Below are 27937 nucleotides of genomic sequence, written 5' to 3' on the forward strand. Positions count from 1 at the left end.
AGGAGTCCTGTGGCTGCTCCAACTATAGTTCCCGGCGTGCCCTGCGCCGACGCCGCGCATGCGCCGCAGGGGGCTTGTGATGAGAGAGCTGCGCTCTGCTGTCCCCCGCCGGCGGCCAGTAGACGGTCCCGCGTCTGCCCCGGTCCCCGCCCCCCACCCCGAGCCGTGGACATGGAGGTGGACGTTGGCTCCTTGGTCTCGGGGCTGTCGGGCGGGGATGGAGCAGGCGCGGGCCCGGTCGATGAGGATCAGGAGATGGAAGGGGCTCCCAGCTGTTCGGGGGCGCGCCCCGTCCCCTTCGAGTTCGAGAGGAGCCGCTCGGAGTCCAGCGGCGATGAGGACGACGACGAAGACGAGGAGGAAGAGGAAATGGAGGAAGAAGAGCTCGAGGGGGACCCCGGGACTCGGTTCGGGACTGACGATGGGGACCTCGACTCGGACGACGACCGTGAGGTAAAAAGCGGGACGGGGGGACGGGGGCGACGCACCGGCTGCCACCCGCGCAATGGCTGTATCGTGCGCCAGGCCCCGCTCCCGGCCTGCCCCGGCCCGCCGGTGGAAGCGTGCGGCTCGGGGGGGAAAGGGGGGTATCCTGTGCTACAATGTGCCACAATAGCGGCACGGCAGGGGCCTGTGGGGGGCCGGGCGTCCACGACCAGAGGAGAGCGGAGCAGGGCACGGCACTGAGGTCAGGGCGGCAGTGTGAGCGTGAGGAGGGCACGAGGCGGGCGGGTAGCCCGCCCTGCGGTGGGAATGCTGCTGGGTGTGAAGCGCTGTGTGTTCGGGAAGGCCTCGCGTCTGCCGCAGCCCGCGATTGCCAGCCAGGTCCTCTAAGCAGTGAATGTCAACTTGGATGTTTTAGAAAGTTGTAGGTGCGAATCTGGACCCCTATCTAGGCAGTGTAATCCATGTGGTGATTTTTATTATTACCTGAGTTAATTTTATCTGTCTTATTTAAATGAAGCCCTTACAAACTCTTGGTATAGCTGAGAGGGTGGTGAGGGAATGTTCAGAGAAGAGCAACGAGGCTGATGAAGGGACTGGAGCACAAGTCTTATGAGGGGTGGCGGAAGGAACTGGAGTTGTTTAGTCTGGAGAAAGCTCAGGGCGGACCTTATTGCTCTACAACTACCTGAAAGGAGGTTGTAGTGAGGTGCGGGTCGGTCTCTTCTCCCAAGTAGCAAGTGATAGGACAAGAAATAATGGCCTCAAGCTGTGCCAGGGGAGGTTTGGGTTGCATATTAGGAAAAATTGCTTCACCAAAAGCATGATCAGGCATTGGAACAGACTGCCCAGGGCAGTGGTGGAATTGCTGTCCCTGGAAGTGTTAAAAAACACTTAAAAAGCTTCTAAAAAAGTAGATGGGGCTCTTAGTAACATGGTTTAGTGGTGGACTTGGCAGTCCTGGGGTAAAAGTTGGACTTGATCTTAAAACAACTAGGTTGGAAAAGACCTTTATGATTCTATGAAACAAAATATGGGCAAAGTGACTGGTGTCATTGAGGGAAAGAAAGCCCTTTAGTCTGGCTTTGAGACTAGAAGAAACAATGTAAAAATCTAACACATTACCTTTTTCAGGCAGATCTCGGATCCTTGCTATAGAATAAATCTGTTCTTTTTTGAGAAAGTGTACTTCCAACATGAAAATATGATATTATGTGCTACCAGTATCCACTTAAAGCTTGATGATTATTTGATATTCTGTTAAATAGTTTATCCAAAAGAACTTTTCCCAAAGGAATTATTTATGGTTTGCTTTTCAGGTATGGTTAATGAAACTCATTGGATTGCCATTCACGGAAACATCAATTCAGAAAACTAGGTGAAAGTCTTTAGAAAAGGGCTGTGTATGAGGATTGATTGATGTCTTAGGAAAATCAGGACTTTTTGCCTGATTTAAGGCTGTGGAGATTTCATGGTTTAGCATGTATATTGAAACTCTTACGAACTATCTTTGTTTGTAGCGTATGATAAACCTCGCAGAGTTGACCCCTTACATCCTGTGTTCCATCTGCAAAGGTTACTTTATTGATGCTACAACCATTACAGAATGTCTGCACACTTGTAAGTATCAGTATTTTCATTCTGAAAGTTTAGCTACAAATTCGAACAACAATCAGCTGTTGAGATGTTCTGGCTTCACAAAAATAATTCTCTGTTTGCAGTGACGTGTGTTGTTTGTTCAGTTCCTTAAGGAAAATATATTTGTGGATGTTGTAAGCATCAGAAAATCGTGAAATCAATCAATCATGAAGTCAGTTTAGTTTCCCAAGTTAACAAGGAAGATGACATAGGGAAAGATAAAGCACAAATAAAACAAAAATAGAGCTACTTTTTTTTTTTTTTTAACTATTTGGTTTTGAGTACGCTCTAGGAATTTGAGTATATAACTGAGAAAAGGTTGAACAGCTCTGCCTACAATGTACAAGAGAGTTTCCGAAACTGTTGTTGATATGAGTGTGTAAATTCACAGAACTCAGTAAGCAGCTGTGTGGAAGTACCAGTTCAGACACAGGAAGGTTATATGCACCCATGGAGCCATTAGTCTGTAATCTGATAAGTAGAAATATTTGGATAATAAAAAATCGATTCCAGTACTCTTGTCATTTTTTCCCTCAGTCCTTGTGTTAACAGTTTTTCCATTGCTAACATGACTGTTTTTTTCTCATAGCTAATAAAACTTTCTGTGAAGTTCGTGCTTTCAGCCATTCCCGTGTTCCTACCTGAATCCAAGAATCACAGCTTCCTAGTCCTTCCAGCCACTAATAAAGGAAGAACTTGCCTTCCCACCCCTAACCTCCCCTTTCATGGGGCACTGCTTACTAGTTTGATATATACCATCTAACATTCAGCACAGTTTGTAATTTTGGAAAATGCACAGCTGTCAGTAAGGACAGCATAATGTTGCAAGTGCAACTTGGTGTCAGTCTCTCAGAAGTTTCGTGGTAAATGTTACAGATAAGACCTGATGTGTTCAGGCTGATATGGAACTGATTTGATAGTGGGTTATTTAAGTATTTAAACTTAGTAGCTTTCCTTCCAAATTTTTAAAGTACATGTACAATGAAAACAGCAGAGAGCTTCTGTTTACCTGAGTTAAAGAAATTGCTTAATTCTGTCTCTGACAGACTTTGAGAGGTCTGGGTGTACTTGCTCCTCTTGCTTACATAGATGTGTAATGATGTGTAACTTCTATGGGGTTTCTTTTCTTTACAGTTTGTAAAAGCTGCATAGTGAGACATTTCTACTATAGCAACAGGTGTCCAAAATGCAATATTGTTGTACATCAGACACAACCCCTTTATAATATCAGGTAATAAGTTCATGCCATTTTTATAGTTTTGGGCTGGTTTGTGTTTTTCAAGTTGGGGTGCTTGCTTTTAAATGTTCTGTTTTACAGACTTGTAGTGCTTTCGTATTTCAAATGAATTAAGAGTTAATAAGAAACAGATTGTTTTTTCTTTATGTAAGTTTAATCACAACAGTGAGGATAAAATGCTCAATTTGTTTTATCTAGTTTGTATCCCTTTTTAGGATTTGTTCCCCCTCCCCAGGTATTTTTATGCATTTGCTCTGTGTTACAGGTGATATGGGATCTTAACTATGTACTTTGATTTACTTTTAAACAGAGTTTTGTTGGCATAGTATACTTAACTGAAAATCAAGGTTTTAGTTTCTCAAACTGTACGTGAATTCTTGGAAGGGTGATGCTTTTAACTTTACATGGCTTCTGTTGGAGCTCTGCTGTCAGGACTTGAATATAGACAGATCTGGAGTTATTGCTCTATCACTTTTCTCTTTGGGTGTCACATTTCAACAGTGTGTTTGGCATCTCTGTTACCATTTAATGAAAGCCTTTCTGTATTGCACTAAAGACACTGATTTCATAGAATCATAGAATAGTTAGAGTTGGAAAGGACCTTAAGATCACCTAGTTCCAACCCCCCTGCCATGGGCAGGGACACCTCACACTAAATCATGCCACTCAAGGCTCTGTCCAGGCTGGCCTTGAACACCGCCAGGGATGGAGCATTCGCAGCTTCCCTGGGCAACCCATTCCAGTGCCTCACCATCCTTACAGTAAAGAACTTCTTCCTTATTTTTCCTCTTTAATAGGCTGGACCGGCAACTGCAAGACATAGTTTATAAATTAGTCGTCAATTTGGAGGAGAGTAAGTACCTTTCTTTTTTTATTACCATCTAGAGATTTAAAAGACTGAACAGAAAACAGATTAATTCAAAGTCATGTTTCTACTCTGGACTCTTTAAAATAGCTTTATAATGCCTGATTATAAATCTTCATCAATTAGCTGTGACAACTGGCATCTTTCTGGTTGTTACATGCTATTATGGGTAGTGGTATATATCCTATGAAACACAGGTTTCATATCAAACACCGTATCCAGATAAACATCCAAATAATATTTAATTGTCATGTGTCATATTTTTGTGTAGGTAGAGAAAATACCATTTCATGTAATAAGTTCACTTGGCTCAGTTGAAAAAAGGCTGCTAAGACTGATTCCCTCAAATGTTTGTATTTGTTTCTCACTGTCACATTATTTTTCTGATTTTTAGATGTGCTTATGGTCTCGTGTTATTTACCTTTCACTTTAGGAGCAAACAAATCTGCACAGTCCACTTGGGTGGACTGAGTGAAATATACACATCTAGTGGATATATATGGACTAAAGATGGTATAAAAATAGTCATGACAGCCAGAAGGATACTAGTTTTTGCAGCTATTTCAGCATGATTTATCACCAGTTTCTCTGATTTCTTCCCAGTTTTTACTAAGAAACTCTTAGTCTGGGTATCTTAACTGTCCCAGCCTCATATGGAATACTAGTGATCATAAAGGTCTGTAGGAACTTGGAAAGTTTTTACTGCTCTGACCATTGGAAACTATTTGGATATTCTCAGCATCTGAAATAACATTTTAATCTGTTTTATATTGTGTTGGTTTTATTTTTTTTTTTCAGGGGAGAAAAAACAAATGCATGACTTCTATAAAGAAAGAGGATTAGAAGTGCCCAAACCAGGTGAGTTGTAATCACTTTAGAGGACACTATTAAGGAAATATTTAATATGCCATTTATTCTTGAGCTTTCCTTGAAATATTAGCTCACAACTAAAGAAGATATGTAATATTGGAAATAGCAGATTCTTGGTAGTCTGATTGCCTAGTCACAGTTCTCAGATTACAAAATAGATGGAAGTGGCAGTACTTGCATCCAGATTGTGGTTGGATTGTGGTATTTTTTTTAACCATTATATTTTGCCTATAACCAGGAAATACAGATAAAATGTGTATTAATTTTATTTTATGGCCCTTAATAAGCTAGAGACGTTATAAAGGAATAAAAATTAAAACTTCGAAGTCTGTGGACAGATGAGGGATTATTGTAATTATTTACTGTCAAATAACCAGCTCTTTGGAGAAATGCCATCCTGAAAGCTAATAAAATGCTGGTTCAGATTCACAGCATGAAATGTATAAAATGCTGATTTAGTAATTAAAGAAAAAAAAGATTAATTACATGGGGTCATCTGTTTTGCTTGGCTCATGTGAGCATCTTAAGCTGCTTTTATTTCAAGCTGTGTTTGCATTTTGGTTTTTGAATATTTTAGCTGTCCCACAGCCAGTTCCAGTGAGCAGAGGAAGACCTCGAAAAGTTCTGGGCTCTGTGTTCCGGATCCCACCAGAGCTTGACATCTCCATACTGCTGGAGTTCATTGGGTGAGTTGTGGGCAAATGTAAGGGCAAGCACCTGAAGTGAGGGTGTTGCTGTCGTGTGTTGGACCATTAACTAGCTCTTAGTTTTCACTGATTGTGTGTTTCTTTTCTATCTCAAGTAGCAATGGCAAGCTGTTTTTAACTTATCGTAGTGACAGCCAAGTATGCATAGCTACATGTTGAACATGTTTAAATTTGTAAGGTGTATCTTCCTATGAAAATAGTTCCATAAAAAGTGTAGTTTTAAAATTTATACGTGTTTGTTTCATTTTAAACCAGTCAGTAAACTGATAAAACTCTTTATTGCCTTAATTCCTGTAGGGGTCAGTACCGTTAGTGCTGGTAATGCTGGGATTTGCTCATAAACTCTGGGACTGCAACTGCAATCTGGGCAGCAAAAGTAGTGTTCCCCTCTATGTTATAGGTGGGGGTAATAACATGGTCTAGTGTTAAGTTTGCCTGACAGTTTCACAGACTAATGAATTTTGCTGAAGCTTTTGTAAGATGAGGCACCTTTAACCATAGGATGTCAGGGGGAAATTTAGCCCAAACACTTGAGTTGTTTTCAGGAACACAAGAAGGAAAAATTGTATTGCTTTGTCCATATGCAGATATATATGTTAGAGGTTATGTTATGTGAGAGAGGGTAATTGAGAAAGAATTGAAAGCTGTAACTACTCTACTAGCATCACACAGTGTAGAAACTCAATTGCAGGGAGGAGTGGCTTGCCTCTTGTGCAACTCTTAACGCTTTACTCAGATTGTGCCTACTTTTTGGCCTGACTTTGTCAGCACTGGTCATAGCCTGCAGTATGTGATCATAGGAAACTCTTATATACATGGTGTAAAATTAAGCCCTCAGAAATCTGGAAATTATAGCTGTGAAGCATACTGTCTCAATTCAACTTCATTCTTTGTAGACATCATGTCTTAGTCTTTATATGTTATGTCCATTGTCTCCCCTGTGTCTCATTCAGAGTGCAGAACTAATTTCCTCCATGGTAAGTTTTCGTCTGATAGGTGGGGGGTGTGGTTTTTCTTTCTGTTTGCTTCATTTTTGTGTTGTCCGTCACATGGCTTCTCTATGTCTTTAAATAGATGAGGAGTGGGACTGCAGGAAGAAAAGAGAAAGTCTTAGACTTTAACCTCTAGGGAACAATGCCTGACTGTTCTACAGAATATCATTGTGCATCCACATATCTGACTTAATTTCAGTGTTCATTTTCTTTATGTCTGAGTTGCAGAAGTGCTGAATCCTCACAAGCACAGCTGAAAGCAGTAGGAGTTATGACTAAAACCATAGTATCAAGCGTTCCGCAGACAAATCCAATCTTGGATGTCCCAGATTTGGCAATTGCAGTTCTTGGTTACCATTCAACACTGTCTCAGGTTCCTCTTTTTAAACAAGGTATTATACTGCCATTCTGCTGAGTAGGATGGTATGGAAATACATTCATGTGTTGAAGAAATGAGACTGTGGAAATTAATGCTTTTGCATTAAGAGTGGGATCATCATAAGTAAAGCCAAAAGCCGTGTGTTGAGAGAGGCTCTTGAAGAGGAAAGCAAAGACATTACAAAGCTGTTCAGTGCGTGACCATTGTGTATTATACTCTTAAAACTTAAATATAGCTTTTAATTGTACTTATAAAGGCTTTTTTCCCTTTAATGAATGTGGTAATGAACACATAATGTAATTAGTACAGGGTCCCAGTGATCTGGGGCTCAGGCATTTTACCCATTGTGTAAAATGTGATGAAATCAGTATATACAGACATAAGGTAAAATCCCGTGTCTAAAATCTCAGTAGAAAAGAGTAAATCGAATGCCGTCTACCCTACATTTATGTTGGGTTAGGGACTTACATGCTCTTATTTTATTGCTTTGGCTGCGACTGTATCTTGTGGAGTTGCCATCTAGGTAGTTTGTAGGATGCCCATGCTGAGACCCGAGGTGGGTGCCAGCCACTGCTGGGCTGGCCCAGCAGGTGGCAGAGGGAGCATGCTTTGTACCAGCAGCCCTTACTATTTCTCAATGATCATGTCACTGTAAAATGACTTTGAAAAAACAAAAGTCGGATATTACTTCCAGGGATGTCCCTTTCAGGCTGGAACACTTAGGTTGTCTTGGCTGCGGGCTTAGATACAGTTTGAACTCACTGTAGTGCAAGTGCTTCGGTTTAGACCTCCACTGTAAAAGCTCCTCATTACTTCCCCCTCCTGTGATTCTCAGCAGGTATTTGTTTTGGTTTGTTTTTTTAATTTTCAAAAGCAATTTAGACCTCAAAACTAGTAAACATGGATCTGCCTGTCTGTCAAATCAACAAGATGATTTTTTGAATCTGCGTTCTTGTATTTGTTTTTCTGGTAGTTTCATTTCAAGCTTCCATTCCAGTGTTGGCAATAAAGCAGGTAATATTGTGCAAAACCACCTATACTAGGTGAAACTGTCCACTGTGGTTTTGTTACTTGGATGGAAGGAAGTACAGAATGTATCTGACGAAAAAAAAAAAAGGTGATGCTTTAACAGCATCTACTTTGCATTTTGCTTTAGTGACTTTTTTAACCTTTGATCATCTTTTATACTTTATATGTTTAAAGGTTAATGTTCTCCTTTTCAGTGGTCAAAATCAAAGGGTTTATTTTGGTGATGAGACATTAAGAAAGCATTTTAAATAAAGAAAACTTGGAGTAGGTTTGATCAGCCAGCAGATAGTTACTTTAAAATTATAAGACTATATTGTGACTAGAGTATATAATCTTGTCACCGGTGGCTGTGGAACTGTATCAAAGAATTTCCACTGCTGTAGTGGAAAAGCTTTTCTGTGTTTGTTTCTTAATAACTTTAATTTTCATTTCAGTGGCAGAATTTGATGATAGTTTTACTTAACTCTGATACATATTCAGAGGTGGAGATACTCGATTACAGTAACTTGAAGTGCCATGCTAATGTATGATCTGCACAACCATTGCAAATACATTTGTTTGCTATATCAAATGGTTAGTAGACGTATAGGAGATTTATAGTGATGTTTGATTTTTGCCCTTTCCAACACAAGGAAATCCTGCATTGTTTTTTCTCTCTCATATGTACATTCTTGCTAATGTAATCCAAGAATAGTGAAATGTCATGAATTGAGTTTAATTACTTGAGATGTGTACATGCTGCCCTACAAGATGGGAGGTGTGGAGTATAGATGATCAATAGTAGATCACATGCTCAAACTGTGCAAATCAACCTCTGTTAAAGCCACCTGGGAATTTGGTCATTTGCTCCCTTTGTGTATATTTCACCTTCTAGAGAAACAGTTCCTGTTTTTCTGAGTTCCTAGATAGCGTTAGTGTTAATCCTGTGATATAAATAGTCTAGAAAGCCAACAGCTGGCCCAGGAAGCTTCTTCGGTGATTGGGCATGTTCTGGCAGCAACTTTTTAGGTACTGTCTGTTAAAGTTCCAAATATCAAGGATGATGAAGTACAGATGTTTAAGCAGCATTAATATTACAACCTACTGAGATGAAAATAAATGTTACATTGTGTTTAAAATGGCTTTAGGCTGTGTGTTTGGGGGTTTTTCCATTTTCAGTAGACAAACCTGAAAGTTGTAAATAGATAAATTCGAAAGAAAGAGTACCAAATAAAGGGTAGAAGAAAAAGATACATACATAAGTTCCATATCATTTTATTTCATGTATTAGAGTTTAATGAGAGGAAGCTGGTTCAGGAAGTAAGATTGATATGCCAGACTGCTAAATTAGCAAGTCACTAATACAATTAAGAGCTTGAGGTCGTTAACTGTGGACCTGTGCAATATTGACTGTGTTTACTGTTCTCTTGTTTTTTTAGAGCTAATGAAGGCACAGGGAACTTTAAGGTACAGATGCTATTTGAATTTTTCTCTTACGATTTACTTCAGAAATATGTATAACCTGAATGTATTTGATTTAGTTTGGTGGTTTTTGCATTAAGTGCAGCCTGAACTTTCATCATCATAGTAATAATCAACTTTGGATTACAGTGTACTTTCAAAAGTAATATTATGTAGCATTGCACAATAGGAAAAGAATGCCTCTGAGGCTACATAGTTGAAGTTTTGGTGGGAGAATTAAAGTGACAAGTTCATGAAGTTTCACCTAGATGATTCTGTCTTGTTATTATTGCATATCTCTCCAAAAGGTGTGCTACTGTGGCTTTTATTGGAATCTTGAAAAAAAGGTGTAGACACTGTCTAAAATACTGGTTTCTGAGGAAGACTCCCTAATCGTAGTGGAAAGCTTGCACAGGTTATTCAGAGGAAGCATAGCCAGAGGTATAATACACTGCTCTGCACTTGAGCATATAACAAAAAAATATACAGATTGTCTGGACTGCACTCTGCCTTAGCCAGCAGAAAGCTTATTCTTCATCCTTTCACTAACAGAGTTTATTGTCTGAACAGTGACTGTTCTGCTAAACAAGAAATAGCATTCCTAATCCTTGCTAAAGAATATGGCTCTTCTTTCAATACAGCTCTTCTTGCTAATCTGTTTCGGTACAAATTCATAGACGAACTGCACATTGTTTACTGCCTTCATGTTTTCATACGCTGTAGTTAGAGATGCTCAAGGTGTGTCATGCCACGATTTTGATGAAACATTTAGAAAACAAGACTATTCAAGGGCAAGAAGGAGATGAAATTTAAAATTATTCAGTATACGTTGCATGTAATCTTTTACTGTATTGGAATTGTAGGATTCAAAAGATGGAAAGGCACAGGAAAATAGAATCTAAGACATACATAAATGGTAGAGGTAGCACAAATATTTTTGCTTTTTTGGTTTTTTTTTTTTAAATGGGGATGGTGAGGAGAAAACAGATTATGAGATCTGTGGCCATAAACTGTGGTTTATACATGGAGCAAGTATAAATTCAGCATCATCGAGCTTGCAGCAGATTGCTTACCTAGATCAGGTCTGACTCATTTCTAGCTCTTGTACATGAATAAATCAAACTATTGTTCCAAAACCACAGTTATCATAGATACAAATTTAAATTCATGATTGAATTCAAGGGTAGTCCATGACCCTCTGACCCTTCTTTCAAACTGAAGGAATATGATAAACCGTGATAGTAAATCACAGCTGTTCAGAAGTCAACATAAAAATCCAATAGGTTGACACAAGAAGTAATCCATTTATCACACTGAATGCAGTCATCTGCTGCCTCTGTGCCTCTTTGCTTAGCTGCCCATGTCACCAGTCAGCTGCTTAAATTTTTATTCATAGAAGAGAGATACATTAACATTTTTGAGGCTGGTATAACAATGTCTTGTCGGTGTAGTTCTTGCTGTGAAAGTATTTAGAAATGATACGAAAAGATTTCAGACTAGTCTTGACCTTATGTTCTGCATAGTAGTATATTTGAATTGATTCTAGAATTTCATGGATTACGTTAATTCCAGGCCAAGCCATGATATTTCTAAAATGCTAAAGGACATAAGCTCTTTGCATTATAAGATAACTTGGTTTAATTACCTGAATTGTGTTTGGCACACAAGCCTGATTTGGGGAAAATAAGGAAACTTCAGGAAATAGTTCGTGTGCTTCTGATGAATAAATGCTTGTGGGGGGAGAAGGTTTTAAAATGCTGTGTAATACTAATTTCCATGCAGAATTAATAGCAAGTATCATTCTCTGGTACTTCAATAGTGAAACAGGACTGAAGTCAGTAGGTAGTTATTTTTAAATGTTGTTTTAAACAGCAGGAAGTTTGACCCTGGAGTCTTAATACATATTTAGTTCTTTCCATATGAGATAACCTGGAAGTAGGTCAGAGAAAGGTCAAAAAAATTAAGCTGTCTCCCTCTGTTATTGGGCTTTCACTTGGGTTTGGGCTTTTCAAGGGATGATGGCTGAAAATGTATGTTACCCTAAAATCTTACATTTATTCTTTGCAGCCTTTGGAAAAGAAATTTGTGCGTGTTTCTGGGGAGGCAACAATTGGACATGTGGAGAAATTCCTCAGAAGAAAAATGGATCTGGACCCTACTTGTCAGGTACGTGACTTACAGTGGCATTTACAAGTTCACTGTGATCAGTGTAAATGCCTGCATTCAGACAGAATATTTCCATTGTTCATGAGAGTCTAAAAAGTAATGTTAGGCTCTTTTAATACAATAAGGATTAAAAAAATGAAATGTTTGAAATGTTGTGATCCACAAGGAACAACTCAACTCACTTGCAACATGGTTAAATTTTCATTATAATACTGTATTATTTGCCTAGAGTTTCTAAAGTGCCATGTAAGATTTCAGCAGGTTAAATGCAAAACCAGAAGATACTGCTGTTTCAAAGATAAAACTGAGTATATAGACAGAAGAGTGTTGAGCGTGGGAGGATGTGAAAGAGACAGGTAGGAGCTGAATAAGAGTAAAATTTAACTGAATGTCGAAGAAGCAAACAGTGGCTTAGAAAGAATGATGCTCTGAGTGGATGTAATGAAAGGTGGATGTAAATGTAAGATATGAATGCAGATGCAGGTACATGCCTTCAAATAAGAATTCAAAGGAACAGAATATGGTACAAAAGAATTTAACTTCATATTATCAACCATTTTGATAGGAATTGTGTGTCAGAACCAGTTTTCAATTCTTCAGTGTAGTTCCACAACCATTCAGTTGAGCAGATGCAGGAGTTACATGGTGTATAAATGATTCTTAAAGCTGTGAGTTACTGGTAAATCAAGCTGATACTGGTATGGCTAGGCAAATGGTGAAAGTTAAGTGCTGGCTATAGAGTTAAGGCTGTGTGTTCATACAGCAGTAGCTGTCTGAGACAATGCAGCATGACTGTATGCCTTAATAATGAGGATTTATTCATGCCACTTACCTTTTCAGTGGCAACAAAGCAAATTAGATATAAATTATTCATCATTCTGAGGAAGAAATGTATTTTCAATTGCTGGTTTCCTCTCTGAGAGTCTCTGTAGCTTTCAGGTGGTGGTAACTTGATATTGTGAACAAATAAAAATAGTGTAAAAGTGAGGCTAGAAAAAATTCTTGTATTGAGTCGTTTATGTGAGGGGAAGAAGTTGTTTTGTTTGGGTTTTCTTTAGTAGTACAACAGAATCTCAGTTTTAAGAACACTGAGTATCTGTAATGGAAACTGCAGCTACCCATCTTTCAAAGTCAAGCTAGGCCTCCATGTTGGATGTTTTTCAGATTTTGCAGTCTTGAGATCATCTAAGACAGGTAACTTGAGGGGTTTTTCCCCCATTTGTTACTTTATGCTTGGATGCCACCAGCAGAATGTGATCCACTCCTAATGGGTAAATGTTACTATGTCTCAAAAGCAGATGATACCAAGACTTCCTTTCACCCAGTTACTTTTGTCACTGCTAGTATTCAGTTTGCCATCTTGGAGTAAGGCACAGTCATGGGCTAGTTGTAATCTCTTGGTCTCTTCTGTGCAAGCCCTGCCTGTATGAAGAAAATGTTGAATCTTCTTTCTTCTACAGTCAGATTTGTTGGCTGCTGGTTTCCCCCCCCACTCTTAAGTGATCTGCTCCCATTACTTATGAGCAAGTATTTTTTTGGTCACTGGAAACCTGAAGTTGATTTTCATGCCACAAATGATGACCGATTTCTTGAAGATATTTAGGCTTATTTTTTAAAAGATTAGGGAAACAAAGCAGGAATCATTTTTCCTGTCCTGATTGATCATTTCTCTGTCATATGGGGATTTAAGATTAAAGAAATGTGTGTACTGAGCTGTCACCTCATTGTAGTATGCAGAACTGAAAGTGATGGTTTGTTGGTAAATATGCAAAAAGTGGAAGATATGTCAGATATGTTACTGAAGATTTAATAAGCCTAATGAGATATGTTTTTCTTCTGCTTCCTTGGATGACTAATAAAATAGCAACTGTAAAACAGATCTAGGAAGAACCTGAATATAAATTAGCACAGGCAGAAGAATTTAGGGAAATAGGTTGGAAACCATATGTGCAAAGAATATAAATGTAAAAGGTGCTTGGTTGGTTTTAGAAAGTTGGAAGAGTGAGGACTGGAGTGGTTCATTTCCTGCGGGGTTCCCCAAAATACATTAAAGAAGAAATAGATACTAAGCACAGCAAGTTTTTGTTTTTAATATTACTTCTTGAATTCTGATTTTGATCTCTCTCCACTTCTTTGTTACCTAAAATAATCAATTTTTATATAAAATGTCAGGAGTTTGGTGTGCTCAGCTTGGGACTGGAGTCTAAGAACTAGATTCCCTTGAAAAGCTAGGAAATTTCTTTCAGAAATGCACATTTCTGGCATTATTGTGCTAAAATGCACTGCACTGATCTCCAGAAAACTTCCTCCTGCAGTGTTTAATTGTGCCTTACCTGATGCTTGAAAAAATTTGACTGTAAGGAGTGCACAGAGTCTTTCCTTCATTCTCTCCTTAGTATTTCAGTTGCATTTTTGGCTTCATTGTTGAAACTTCTAGTAAGGAGCCTAGGTGTGGTTATTTTGTGACTGGGATCAGTTCCTACTGAGCATCAGCTTAAGTTTGACAGTTTGTGAAAGTATTATTTGAGAACATTTTGTTTGTTCCCTGTTAAAGCATATTCAGTAACCAAGTGGTAGAAAGTATGTTACTCATTCTTTTGAGCTACTGACTGTACTTGGACCTCTCTTCCTTAGTTTGTGTGGAATATTAGATAATATTTGCCTTTTTTCATTAACCTGCACAAGTGGGTTGGATTGAGGTTAATGAAAATGTGAAATAAGCAATGACTTGTGTGACAATATAAATGAAAGTCTAAAAAGCAGTTTTGAGGTCATTGCCTATGTTTTTTCCTAGTCTAAGGCCTCAAATTATTTCTAGACTTCCACATTTGAGTTTGCAAATGGATTACCATTCAGATTTCATAGCTTATCTGAAAGGTTAAGGCTTTATTTATTTTTATCTACCACTTAAGCTGACAGACTGTAGTTTACTCTTTCTGGTGCTTTGTTTTGATCTCTGTGCTTTGGCCGTCAATTTTCTGTAGGTATATATATTTCTAATGACAAGGTCTCTCTTGAATATTATTGCTAGAATTTGATGAGGGATGTGTGAAAATAATTTTTGAGCAACTGAAATTTTTAGTAATAACTAAGTAGGTAACATTTAATTTAAGTTAAATACAAGGTATGTTGCTTGGAATCCATTAGGTACTTGGCATCAACATCTACTACTGCATGTCTGTATAGTTTGCATTCTGCAGAAGAGTGGGGAGAAAATGGGAAGCTTTCTGTAAAGTGTTATTTCCTTTGAGGTCATCCTGCAGCAGTATTTCTTGCCATTCACTCTGTGAAAGACTGCTGAAGGACTTGCAGCTTGGCTGGTTTGAGTGCATTAATGTAGCCTATGGAATAGAAATGTTCCATAATCAGATGTGTGTAAACCACAGCCTGGAGAAAGATTGGAAGAAAGTCTGCGCTCCCATAGTGTAGCTGCTGATGCAGTTTCTTTATGCTAGTCTTAGATACTGGAATAGAAGTATCTGGTATCTTTGAAAAGTAAATAGCAGCTAGAGGAAATGGAAAGCTTTGTCAGCTTTTTGTATAACTAGCCCAAATACTCATGTCAATCTCTAAAACTTTTTTTTTCCTTATCCTTCCCTGGATAGTATGGCTTGGCATAGAAACTGCTGATTGAAGCCTACTGCTTTCTGGGCCAAATTGTTCCTTGGGATTAATTTTATGTGGGGTGTCCCTTGCATGAATATTTTCCAATTTTATCTCCATCCTACTTAGTATTAATATGTAGCTGACTGTTATGGCTTTTAGAGAAATAGCTCTAATAACAAACATGCCACCTAAAGAACATAAGTGGCATAATAGAAAGGCTGCTTTAATAAGAATTTTAACAGAGCTGTTAAGAGATGGACTGTCCATCAGCTGCTCCTTCATGTTTCCTTTCTGCAAAAGGTCAAAGGATATTTACTGCTGCCTCACTGCCTATCAGTACTAGCTGGCTTCAGTCTCACCTGTCAGTTGAAATTATAGTAAATCCATAGCACTTGAGTTGCTGGTGCTTCTTTTGCAATGGAATATATTAATTCCTGTATGGCACAAGGATTCCTCTGAGACACGTTTCGCAACTGATTTTCATGCTGAGCTGGGGTTTTTTTCATTTTATGTTCTATTCTCTTGGCTTTTATAGAGTGACTTCTAGCATCAAATTAGCAGGCAGAAGTTCAGGCTTTGATACTGGAGCGAGTTGATTGGACGTTTGGTATTCAGAGCACTCTAACATATTAAATGTGAAAAACTTCTCAATATATTAGAAGACACTGAGTCTTTAATAATGAGCATTTGAAACTGGAGCAGCAGGATCAGAGTGGGATATTTTCAAACAAGCATTCTGATTCTGTTTTGAAACATTGTCAGCAGTTGTCACTGTGTCATCTGCATCCTATATTGGGCAAATAGATTTTCTGTTTCTGCGGAATATATAAAATATCTATGTATGTATCTTCAGCGGGTGCAAGATTGAGTTTTCAGTGCCTTAATGGTATAAAAATTATAAAAGTAAGCCTATAAAGCAAAAGTGATTAAACTTGTATATCACTGGAAAGCAAAGCAGATATGTCGTCCTTCCTGCAGTAATAACTAGAGGGTAGAATACATGAGAAACAGCAGAAATAACTGTAGCCAGCTTTCAAAAAGAAATATATTTCTTACAGGTTCTGTGTTAAATATGTCAAATGTTGCTGTTAAATGTATGCACGTGTGTATATATGGATCAATAGCTAATCAGTATTTAATGTTACATCCAGATTAGTTTTTACTTGCTAGTTTTGTCCTAGAAGCTAAAATCAAAAGTAATGCTGAGCAGTTCATATCTTCTGCACATTAAGATTCAACCTAACATGAACAGAGTATCCTACATCATTCTCATACTATACAGATGGTGAGGTAAATTAGCCCTTTCTGAGTCTCCAAGGAGTAGAATTCCTGTGTTTTGATTCTCAGAACAATGCAGTCTGCCAGCATGAGACATAAATCTTCCCAAATCTTTTCGTGAAGACTCAGAGAGAGAGAGTGAGAGAGAGAGAGAGAGTGGGTCAGCATGTGAAAGAGCATAAATTCAGGGAATTTGAACAGCTTAAGCACAGAGTGTATCCTATAGTGAAAGTGTCTGTGGAAAAGAATACATAATGACATTGCAGTATGCTCCCCCACTACTGCAGTGGCAAAGCTTAGATGTTTTCCTTGCAGAAAGCGGTGGGACAGCTCATTGTCAGTGCTCGTAACTTTAACTTTGAGGTTTTGTCATTATAAGTCACAGATGACAGCTCTCATTTCTGTATCTAAAAATTGCTCATAAGCAAAATGTAACCAAGCTGCAGTTGAAAGGGAAACAGTGCAATGTTAGCTGCTCTAATTTAGAATGTTAGAGACTGGATTTATGTTATGCGAAGTAAATTCATAAAGAGGCTTATTTTTTATAATAGTCAAGGCAAGGAATTCAGAATAGCCCACTTATTCATTTTATTTATTTATTCCCCCCCAAAAAAAAAATTTACTGGTTTTCTGGGCAGTTACTTAATAAAAAGTGCCTCTTGTGGAATTGCAGACCTCATTGGCATCGTTTAGCTGCATTAGATGACATCACTTAGAATTGCTGAGTATGTCCTTCACTTGCATCATGGAGGTATTGATTGCACTTCGAAAGAGGACTGTGGGATGTGATTGCTGACAGTGGCATACAGTGAGCTTTTCTATTGAAACACTTCTTCAAACAGTCATATTAAGCAGGTTTATTTGCATGTTTTCTCCCTCAAGGTAGAAATGAGGGTAGCAGTGACTCAGTGGCACAAAAACTTGCCCTGTTTTGCAGCTAATGAATTACTCTGGATGTTTGTGGGACTGTTTTAATGCATGCTCTAAATTCACATTAGATTTATCACAGCTGTTACTAGAGAACTTTTTTTCAGTGAAGGCACAAAACTGGGAGTGAAACAATAAAACTGTTCCAGAAGTGAGCCTCAGGTTAGGGGCATGGGGTGGGAAGCATTAGGGCAGTGCAGCTGTGCTGTGTGTGCTAAATACATTTGGCCAACGAAGGTGAAGATGGCTTTATTGTCTAACATGCTAGAATTGAACTCTTGTGATCCATTTTAAAGGACTTAGATACCATTTCACTTGTCCAAAGATAGGTTGAACTTGATGGTGTTTATGTTCTTTCACAGGTGGACATAATATGCGGTGATCACCTCCTAGAACACTACCAGACTCTGAGGGAAATTCGTCAAGCCATAGGAGAGAGTGCAGTACAGGTACCTATGGCAGCTTGGGCTTTGCTCCTGGTTTTCTGTTTTAAAATAAAAGACTTCCTTCCTTAAGCTCTCAGGTAGCAGCAGCTTGTCTGAAGAAGTCACTTAGAAAAATTTTTCCAGCTTACACAAAATGTTTTTTATATTGCAGGTGGAGTTGAGAAGTACACCATGTGCTAAGAGTGTTCTTGATGGTTTGATGATAATCTGGACATGAGGGCTTTGTGGTGGGATTTTTTTCTATTCTGAAACAGGTTGTTACCAAGTGATAAATCATACCAGCCTTTCTTTCAATTAACATTCCTTGTCTTCCTCCCTGGCGATTGCATCTCTGCAAGAAACAGAAGGACCTGAAGCATCCGAAATAAGGCCAGCCTTGTGATTAGGTCAGGGAAATAAACTTGCTTATAAAAACACAAACCAAATATACCAATCCTGCTCACAGCATGAGTGTATAGACAGTGATTTCTTGTTGATAGTTTACTGTCTTAAGTGCTGCTGACTCTGCAAATAAGAAAACATTTTCTTACTTCCTTGGGAATCTTCTCAAGCATCTTTATAATGGCCATGCCATTTTAGAAGTGCAGCAAAAGCAATGAAGTGGTCTGTCCAGTGCATAGTAAGACACAGATGTAAAATTGTGAGGAATGGTAAGCTGTTTATTTAAACTTGGATATCTGAAAAGTTACTGTTTAATCCAATATAGTAGGAAGAAATAGGATTTAGATAGGTATTTTATTTGGGAAGTAATCTAAGGAGATGGCAAAAGGGCTAAAATAACAAATTCAGTTCTCTTGACTTATTTGTGCACACATATGCACAATCTTTTGCATGTAGATTTCCTACTGAGCCCTTTCAAGCCCCTACAAGAGGATTTCTGGGTCAAGTGGAAAGTTGATTTTGAGGTATCTTGGGCAGTGCTTCACCTGTACCTGATCTGAGTAACAAGGAGTCGTCCCTCAGTCAGGGCGGACAAGTGTGGCTAATGCTAGTGCTGGCACCCATTAAAAATCTTTGAGGCTTATGTGTACCTCCGTTTCTGCAGTCAAAGGGAATAAATGCCATACTTGATGGTTAGCTGTTCATATAATAACATGAAGAAATAAATAAAGCGTAACCTAACCTACTTTAGGGAGCAGGGGATAGAAACCAGGAGAAAGCCAGCACTGGTAACAAACTTGCTCCTAGCATAATGAGCTCGTAGTAAGTAAATACAGCTATCAACACGTAGTGATGGAAGTGTCCTCTACTGAAAGCTTAAGTAAATAGCAGGGGGTGATTTATTTCTCAGTCCAGGGGTATAGTCAAAGGTACACGCTTTTAGACTTTGTCTTAGCACAAAAGCTTTTCCTGTGTGAGAAATGCTCTTAGGGAAGCACTTTAAAGAAAACTTCATCAGTTTGATTTCTGACATGATCTGTCTAGTTGAAGTTTAGTGTCTTTTATTTCTTGTCAGAATTGGGTCTGCCTGACTGATGTTTAGTGGCGAAGTACCAGTCAGCAGCTCCACAAAGAGAACAGTTGTCTTGAGATATATTCTCCAGTGATGTTTCAAATCTCGTTATTACAAAATCAGTATGCTATTGATGAATTCTTGCAAGCCTGCTCTACTGGGCAAAGAGATTTTTGTTTTTTGTGGAGTCTTGTGCTTTCATAGTCACTTTAGCAAGGAAATTTGGAAGATCAGTTTCACCCTTAATTTTTCTTCATTTTGTTACAGAACCTCTTAGAATGCCAAATAGTTGCACTGGGAATGTTAGAAATAAAGCACAATTGCTTCTTGATACTGAAATAATTGTAAAAGTTTCATAGTTTATAGTCTTACATTGTATTATCAGAAATCAAGAGGATGCATTTCAAGGATTAAAAAACCTTGGAAATATGTTTTTAGACAATTATCCAGGAGAAAAAAAGATAGGTCAAATCTACAAATGGTAAGGATTATTTCTTTTTCACCAAGACCTGAAATTCAGTGAGGGGCATGATTATCCTTGCCCAGTGCAACTACAACTACAGAAGAGCGCTTGATGGATTTTACATTGAGCTCCAAGAGCATCTTGTGCCATCATAACCTTCCAGCCTTTCCAAACCAGTGTTGGAGCTTGGCTGCCCCTAGCAGCTCTCACTAGGATGCTGAAACACTCTTCAAAACTGCCATTTTCATTTACCAGTTTCTGAGGGTCATTGTAGATGCTTCGTGCTAAGAAAATAGCTTCAGTAGCTACTTACGCAATACAAAGTCATTTAAAGGAGTAAACACTTGGGGGTTTTATTTAGATAAGTACAGACACTGCTAGAGGAAGAAGATAACTGCTCTTGAGTCACATTTTTTACTTGCAATTTCATTGATGACAGCAGTTGTTATTTTGCTGAGAAAAGTGATTATAAAAATGCAGATAAGTTTCTCTTTGCCAAAGGCATTAATTTTAACATGCATTCTTTGGCAGCATTTACATTGTAAGTTTCTTCCAATGCAATGCAGCAAAACATATTGGGTGTGAGATTTATTTTTCAGGACTGTAATTACTTTAATTTTTTTAGGGGCTTTTATTCCTCCTGAATGGTTCTTAAATGCTCAAGATTGTCTTATGAAGATTTTGAGTGGGCTTGGGTTTGTTTTTTTTTAATTCCCACTGAGTAACAATGTGTAGTGGTGCCCTAGAGCCTCAATTAGATGTAAGTCTTCTGTAGGAACAAGCTAGCAGGATTTTAGCTGTTCTGAATTACTATGTACGTTTCCAACAAGTGTGGGAAGATCAAGTGTGATCTGATGTTAAAAATATATATTCCTGACATTCGCCTCATCATAACCTATTCAGCTTTTTTTAATTTGAGTAAATAGGCAAGAAATTTTAGTGCTTGAATGGAAACAATTAACATGGTAGTTTCCAAGAAGTAAATATAAGCCTAAAAAAAATCGGCAATAAATCGTGTTTAATCCTGTAGATCTGAAGGCATTTTAACACTTCTGAAATTGGGTGGTAGGTTGAGTCTTTCTAATTAGCTGGAAGTAGGATTTCTAGTTCTGTTTAGAGCTAAAACATAAAAAAATTGCTGCACAGTATTTAAGCAAAGTGGCTTTTTATATATACATAATTTCTAAAACAGTGTAAAACTTCTGGAATTTACTGCAAAAAGAGATGAAAGACATTGATAGAAATTTTTTTTAAAGGCTTAATTTTGTAACCAAACATTGAGATCTACCTGTAATTAAGAGTTTGATCAAGTAGCTGAGGAAGGAAGTTTGTTGTTAACTACATGGGAATATAATTTCTACCGCTCCCCTCTGCTGCACAAATGCAATGTGATCCAAGCTGCTAGTTATTTTCACTTATCTGAAACTGACCTTCTCAGAGCAGTGTGTCACTGATGGATGTAGTAAGTTCACACATGAGAAAAGCTAGAAAGAGTAGTAGCTTCCTTTATGTCCTTGGCCCTAGGCACAGAGGTCTTGCAGATTATAATGGCCTCTGTAGTTCTCACCTTTTATAGCCCAGTGCTACCGTATTTTTTTGTTCTCCTGAGCTAGGCAGTAAGAGCTGTGATCTAAGTTAATTACTGTGACCCTCTAGCACACATCTGCTGTGGAAGTGGTTTACTCTTTGCTGTGGGGATATTGAATTTGGAAAGCAGGGCACTTCTGATTGCTACTGCTTTATAACATCAGAAGATGTGTATGCTGTAATGTTCTGGTCTGTCAGTTCCACTCTATGGTTGTGTGTAACAGTACAATTTTCTTAGGTCAGGTTCACAAATATGTGGTAAAAAACACTGGAGAGTTTTGCTTTTGGGGGGAGAGGGAAGGATGCCTGATTTGAGATTTGTAATAAGCAGTGAAATAATAATAAGCAGTTCTCTGTTTGGATTTCCTTTTAAGAAAAGTATCAAGAGAAAGCAGCTGAACATATATAGAAATGTATAGTGCTTAAAAAGTGAATAATTACAGAGTAAGCAGTGCCAGTACTGGCTTAACTCTCAACTTGTGTTTGTACAGAGGCATTGCAGTGGGTTTGTTCTTTGGTTTAACAGGGGTATTTCCTGTGTAGATAATTTCTTTAAATGTCCTGCTGCCAAATAGGACATTTGAAACCTCATTCATCAAAGAATACATTGTAGCATTTTCTTGTATTAATATTTCTTTCCTTTAAGAAACTCTGCTATACAGAAAAATTGAGTTTTGACTACAATTCCTCAAAAAGCGAAGCTTGAATGTGTGTTATTTTTTCAGTTGAAGTAGCTCACAAGCACAACGAATAAGTATACCTTTGTGAAGGTATAACAGTGTACTGTGTGTCAAAAGGTCCATAAATAACTTCACAGTGCGTGTTCTACCTGACAAGAAGTGAGGACACTTCTTCATGTTGCAACGCAGTCTTTCCACCTAATGCTACGCACGAAGTGAGTTAAAGCTGCTGTCTCCTCTTATATCTGTTTAGGAATTAGCAACAGATTTCTGGTTATTAACATGATGAGAAGATGGAGTGTTAGTGAGCTGGCACTAATATAACAACACAAGAATAAAATAGGGTTTTGTCATGCCCGCCCATTGACCTTAAGGTTGGTTGGCATCGCCCTCATTTGTCATCATAAGCATCTTTTAAATGGAAGTGAAGCTGCATGAGACTCACAGAGCACATTTGTTGTTGCTCTGAAGCCGTTTGTATCACCTGTAGCTGTAGAGTTGGGGAACAAGTATATTTGTTGTAGCTTGGCTATAGTCTCTTTTATATCTGTTCTAATGTGCTGCCCTTTCCAGCATCAGCCTTCTGGTTGGTATTAATGATTCTTTTAAAATAGTACTTTGATCCAATTTTCTCAGTGCCTCCATTTTAACCCGTTTTTCAGATCTTCAGTCTTGATCTTATGACTGACATCACCATGTCCAGTGATTCGGATTTGATTGCCTTTAGGTTTGACTTCTGGGTGCCAGAAGTTTGTAGATTTAAAAGCAGCAGACCAAGTTTATAGAAGTCAAGTCATCAGAAGACACTTTGATAACAAAGCAACATTGACTTAGGGCTGAGGAACTTCCTGAGAAAGGTTTTTGAAAATGGAAAATTTTATAGGGAGGTAGCATTCTTTCCCTTTTCATGTATTTTTATCAAGATTTTCACCATGGGGCCAGGTAGCCCTTTGGTCTGTGCTGATACGGCCATTCTTAGGACCTTATATTTTTAAATTTTGGGGTTTTTTTAATTGGCTTCTTTTTTGGTGAGCCCTCTTTTCCTGACTTAGAATATCAATCTCCTCTTTAAGTAAATGAAAATATCAGTAACCAGAAGCAGAGTTTCAGGTTTTACTGAATGAGCATGTTGGCTAAATTGATGAAAGCATTGCTGCTGCAGATCTGTTCTCCTTTGCTATGAATCTCTTTTCTTTCACCATCACGTTTAAAAACTCCAGTAGCTCTTCCACTTTCTTTTTTCCTTGAAAATAACATACTGCACTTTTTTTTTTTTTTCCCCAGAGCAGTAGCATTTTTTCCAGTGTTTCCACCATTTAGCTGTCAGACAAAGCTAAAGCAACTAATGGTAGGAGAGAGAATAAAATAATTATACACAGTAACAATTAGGGTGGTTTTCTGCTGAAAGGCAGAAACAAGGAGGCAAAACAAGGCTATTTTTCAAAGGAAAGGTCGTTTTCTAGGCAGAACCTAGAGGTGTTGATAGGCACTGTCTGAAAAGAATTCCTAAGGGAACTAAAAAGAGCATGTCATGGAGACATGGAAACGCACATTCTTTTTGAGATCAGTTTCTTGATCTTAAATTTCCTTCAGTGCAAAATGGCGCAGAGAGTTCTTTTTTTTATGAGTAGTTGAGGCTACACCATCCAGTCGGAAGCATTTTTACGTTCATAACAAATTATTGTTTAAAAACATATATGTATTCTTCCAAAACACTGTGTTTAGACCAATATGGTACTTTCTACTGTTACTGTATTATAATACAGAACCTGTAAAATGGTAAGAGTCTTACTATTGTTTTTATAATTAACTTTTTAAGATTTAATTTCTTTTAATGTGCATTTAATGCATTAATTGCAATTAATTAATTATAATTATAATTATAATTAATATATTATATAATACAATACGTTATATATAATTAATATATTTATTATATATTTTTATAATTATATTTATAATATAATTAATAATTAATGCAATTAATTGCATTAATGTGTATACCCCCCCCAAGTATATAACTTCTCTTGAACATACATTACCTTACATGCTGTAAAGACATCTATGGCAGAAAGTTCTAACATTGTGATTAATGTATTTCTCTCTTCAAAAGAAAACTTTTTTTAAAGCCTGTCCATATAAAGAAGTCATTTAAACAAGTCAGATTCCCAGTGGATCAGTGGTGGAAGCGGACTGTGAGTGCTAGACCTTTCACTAGCTGTGTGCGAGTTAAGTGACGTAAGTAAGACTAATGAGTCAGGAAGTGTCCAGTTTCACAGGTGAAAGGTTTTTTTTATTGTGGAGCAATATGTGGAGCAGTCTCAAAAGAGGAGAAACATCATGACTTAATGTGTAGTAGCAGTCTGGGCTCTTCCAGTACAGCTTTTGGCAGCATCTTTCTGCCCCACAGCATCATGTTGGAAAGCAACATGAGTTGTAAACGAAAGCCTATTGTATGAAGATGAGATAATCTCAATATAACTTTTAAATAAAAGCAAAGTACCAGATTTTACTACTTTTTTAACACCATTCTCCAGCTCAAAAAGTAGAGGGGAATATAATTATTTGTCTTGATATTTCACAACTTTCATTCACTATATGGAGGGGCACAGTATAAAATGGTGAGGGAGATGGAAGCTGAGGTTCTACTATGCAGTGGTGACTGTCATACCAGGCGGTGACAGAAATGCTTCATAAAGAAGGTGAATTAGTGTGATGATAGTTTCTTTCTCGTCTCTCTAGGATGGTTTACTTGTTCTGCACTATGGCCTGGTGGTATCTCCAATGACTGTAACTTAAAGATTGGTAGAAGATCAGAAGGCAAGAGAATCTGAAGTCATCAAGCTTCTTCACTGCTGTTTCTCACCAAAGAAGGCCATTGTATTTCCTGTGACGGGAAGCAAGGAACTACCACGAACTGCTGTGTGCTCGTAATGTAACATCTGACTTTACCATTGTTGAAAACCAGCTTCTGTAAGTAAAGCTATAGATGTGGCTATGCTTTGTGTTACAAATTACTGTCTTCAAATTTCACTCTACTCAGGGAACTGAAATGCTCAGAGTAGCTGCGTTTTTTTACTTCCTAAGACCACAAGATCTCATGGGGTGAACAGCCTTAGATATTGCTTGTTTTCTAAGTGTCTAGCTAGAACAGCACTCTCAGGGATGATCTTCAGTGGGCAGTATAAGTTATTTTGGGGAAGAGACAGTCGTTTGCCTAAAAAATAAAGTGTACTGTGATCATCTGTCTTCAGATATGATTTGGGAAGAGGAAGGGAACTTTAGAAATGCAGACCAAAATAGGTAGAAAATGATGTATTGTAAGCATTGGGTTTTGAGAAGTAGCATTAAATTTAATTGTTTTTCTTCAAGAAAAACACTTTCATTTGCACTGGAAATTTATTTTCTGGTAGTTTGGCTTATACCAAATGGTGGATCATGCATCTCTAGTCTTAATGGAGATGAGCCAGCTGTGAGCTGGTTAAACTATGCATGAAAATTGAAAAGGTAGCACCTCTTTCTACCTGCTTGCTGTATGTAAAATAATCACTGTCAGCCTCATTCTGCTGTCATGTAAGATCCGTCAGCTGACTTGACTAGCAGGAGCATAAATCTCTTAGCACATAGCTTTCTAGCTGCCATGGAACTGGTAGTTTTTTACACTCGTTTTAGTGTGTTTTAGTGCATTGTAGTGGAGACCAGGGTTGAGTAATATAATACTAACCTGTTACTGCCAGGGTCACAGAGGATATTAGGGAACTTTAATTTTAACATCTTTAACATACTAGATTTTGTGGCAACTGTAATAATTATTTTTTTTTCTGTTTCCATGGTTTCTTGCACAGCATTAAGGACCAGAGTTTTGTGTCTTAACAGTCTTGCTGCATACTAGGTCATCAGTGTGGGGATTCATGAAAGCTGTCATTATGCACCAAGCCTCCTCCTATAGTCAGACTTGGGCAAGGGGGGAAATTCCTTTGTAAGGCATTTTGGAGCACTCAGGTTAGCTGAAATGCACTTATTTGCAGCCAGCCTAAGAGGACTGGCATCCTTTGTCTAAAGAAAGCTTTCATGAATCCTTCCTCAGGTCTTTACAATAAATGTTCTGTATCATCTGTGAAGGTGACACCATAAGAAAAAAAAAGTCTTATTTAAAGTAATTATTGTAATGTTTCTAAAATAACAAAAACATTTGTAGCTACAAATTCCTATTTTACCTTTGAAGTTTGTATTAAAGTAGTGTTTAAAATGCAGCAAAAAATGAGATTATTTTGTAAACACTTTGTGAGTTGTGTTGATAAGAGATTATATATTGTAACAGTAAAATAAACTTTATTTTAGCCAACTTAAAATTGAGCTCCCGTATTTCTATGTCAGGCTTAGAATTAGAGCAGTTGATATTGAAACTGCTGGGTGTGCTGTGGGGTTATATAGAATGATAAATTTAAATTAGGAGTTTCAATGGTGAAGGGTAGTTTCATACCAGAATCTTCGCTGGAGCTAACTGTGTGGTATCCTCAGCTGGAGTAACATGGAATTTCTGCATCTTTCCTTTTAATGAGGATTTCAGTGAAAAATAACTCAGTAAGATGTCAAGATGATTTTTCGAGACAGATACAGGAGAAATAATCCTGTGTAGTTAAAGGACCCCTGTTTTCATCAATACATACATCTTTATGTCAGAGCCACCTCTAGATTATTTTCATTCATGTTTATGGCTGTTGCTGTTGAATCCCCTGTGTACAGATCTTTCTCTGCTGCGCTGGTCCGCACTTTATGCAAGTCACTGGGTTCATATGCTTCATATCGCCACTTCCTGTTTCACTATCACTCATAGGTTTGTTTTCTATGTATAGCTCTGTGCTTAAAATGTTAGCAGTATAGCCACATTTTTCATTGCAAACTCTTCCCTAATCCAGGTTTGAACTTCATGTCTACGTAAGGGATCATTTGCAAAGCTTAACAGTTATATAGAATCTGATAGTTAAGTCAAATGAATGTCATTCTAGGATATTGCTGACTCGCATAGCCTCCAGATGATTGTGTGGCCACTGGCTCTGATGTCAGTGTCAGTTTCTGTTTAAAAGGTGAAGAAAAGGCTTCTGCGTATGTTTAAAGAGAGGTTTTCTGCAGGGTAAATGACATGCCAGCTAAAATGCAGAAGGCCAAGGCTTCCTACCTCGTTCTTTCAGTGGCTTAATAAGGAGGATTGAAAATCTGTTGCCTGTGATATTTTAATATGAATGCTTAGTGATCTCTTTTTTCCCATTTGTCTGCTTCCATCTTTATTTCTTCCTCACCTGCCTTCAGAAAGCATATTCTTAGCTTACTCTTCCTGGCTGAACATCCTGCCTTCTTTCACCTTAACACATATCTTGAAGGCACTGATGTTTTATCTGCTCTCCAACCCTGCAGTACCCCTGGGGCACATCAGCATGCAGTGGGGGTGACCTTTAGTTATTGCCAAGGCTGATCTGTGGGCTGTGTGGTTTCCTGCATAATCAGTCTGCTTGCTTTAAAATGTGCCAATCTTCTTTCAGCTCTCCTGCTGCTGTTTTATTTCTGTTGGTCTCCTTTTAACCTTGGCTTTCCTCCAGTCACTTTTGGTCCTGATGATAGAAGAGCTTCTGTAACAACAGGCCGTCTATGGGATGGCATTTCTGCCCTCATGGGAGATGAGCCAGCTTCGTGCTCTGGAAGTTGGGGAAGGTGTGCTCATTCATTACTTTA

General features: G+C 38.2%; 2 protein-coding genes across 2 annotated transcripts in view; both read left to right on the top strand.

Moving 5' to 3' along the window:
* The first annotated feature begins 79 nt into the window (after positions 1–79).
* PCGF6 (polycomb group ring finger 6) lies at positions 80–26602 on the top strand. The gene is made up of 10 exons (XM_080621635.1): positions 80–453; positions 1965–2064; positions 3217–3313; positions 4117–4172; positions 4983–5042; positions 5632–5740; positions 9580–9607; positions 11669–11767; positions 17941–18027; positions 24950–26602. The coding sequence occupies exons 1-10, from the start codon at positions 172–174 to the stop codon at positions 25004–25006; spliced, it is 975 nt and encodes a 324-aa protein (XP_080477761.1). The 5' UTR covers positions 80–171; the 3' UTR covers positions 25007–26602.
* The window catches only part of NT5C2 (5'-nucleotidase, cytosolic II), an 84286-nt gene continuing 81428 nt past the window's right edge, over positions 25080–27937 (top strand). Inside the window, exon 1 of the mRNA XM_080621633.1 lies at positions 25080–25180. The gene's annotated coding sequence lies outside the window, so the exon portion shown is untranslated. The remainder of the gene's footprint in view (positions 25181–27937) is intronic.

This window comes from Psittacula echo (genome assembly GCF_963264785.1).
Source record: "Psittacula echo genome assembly, chromosome: 6".
NCBI classification, from domain to species: Eukaryota; Metazoa; Chordata; class Aves; order Psittaciformes; family Psittacidae; genus Psittacula; species Psittacula echo.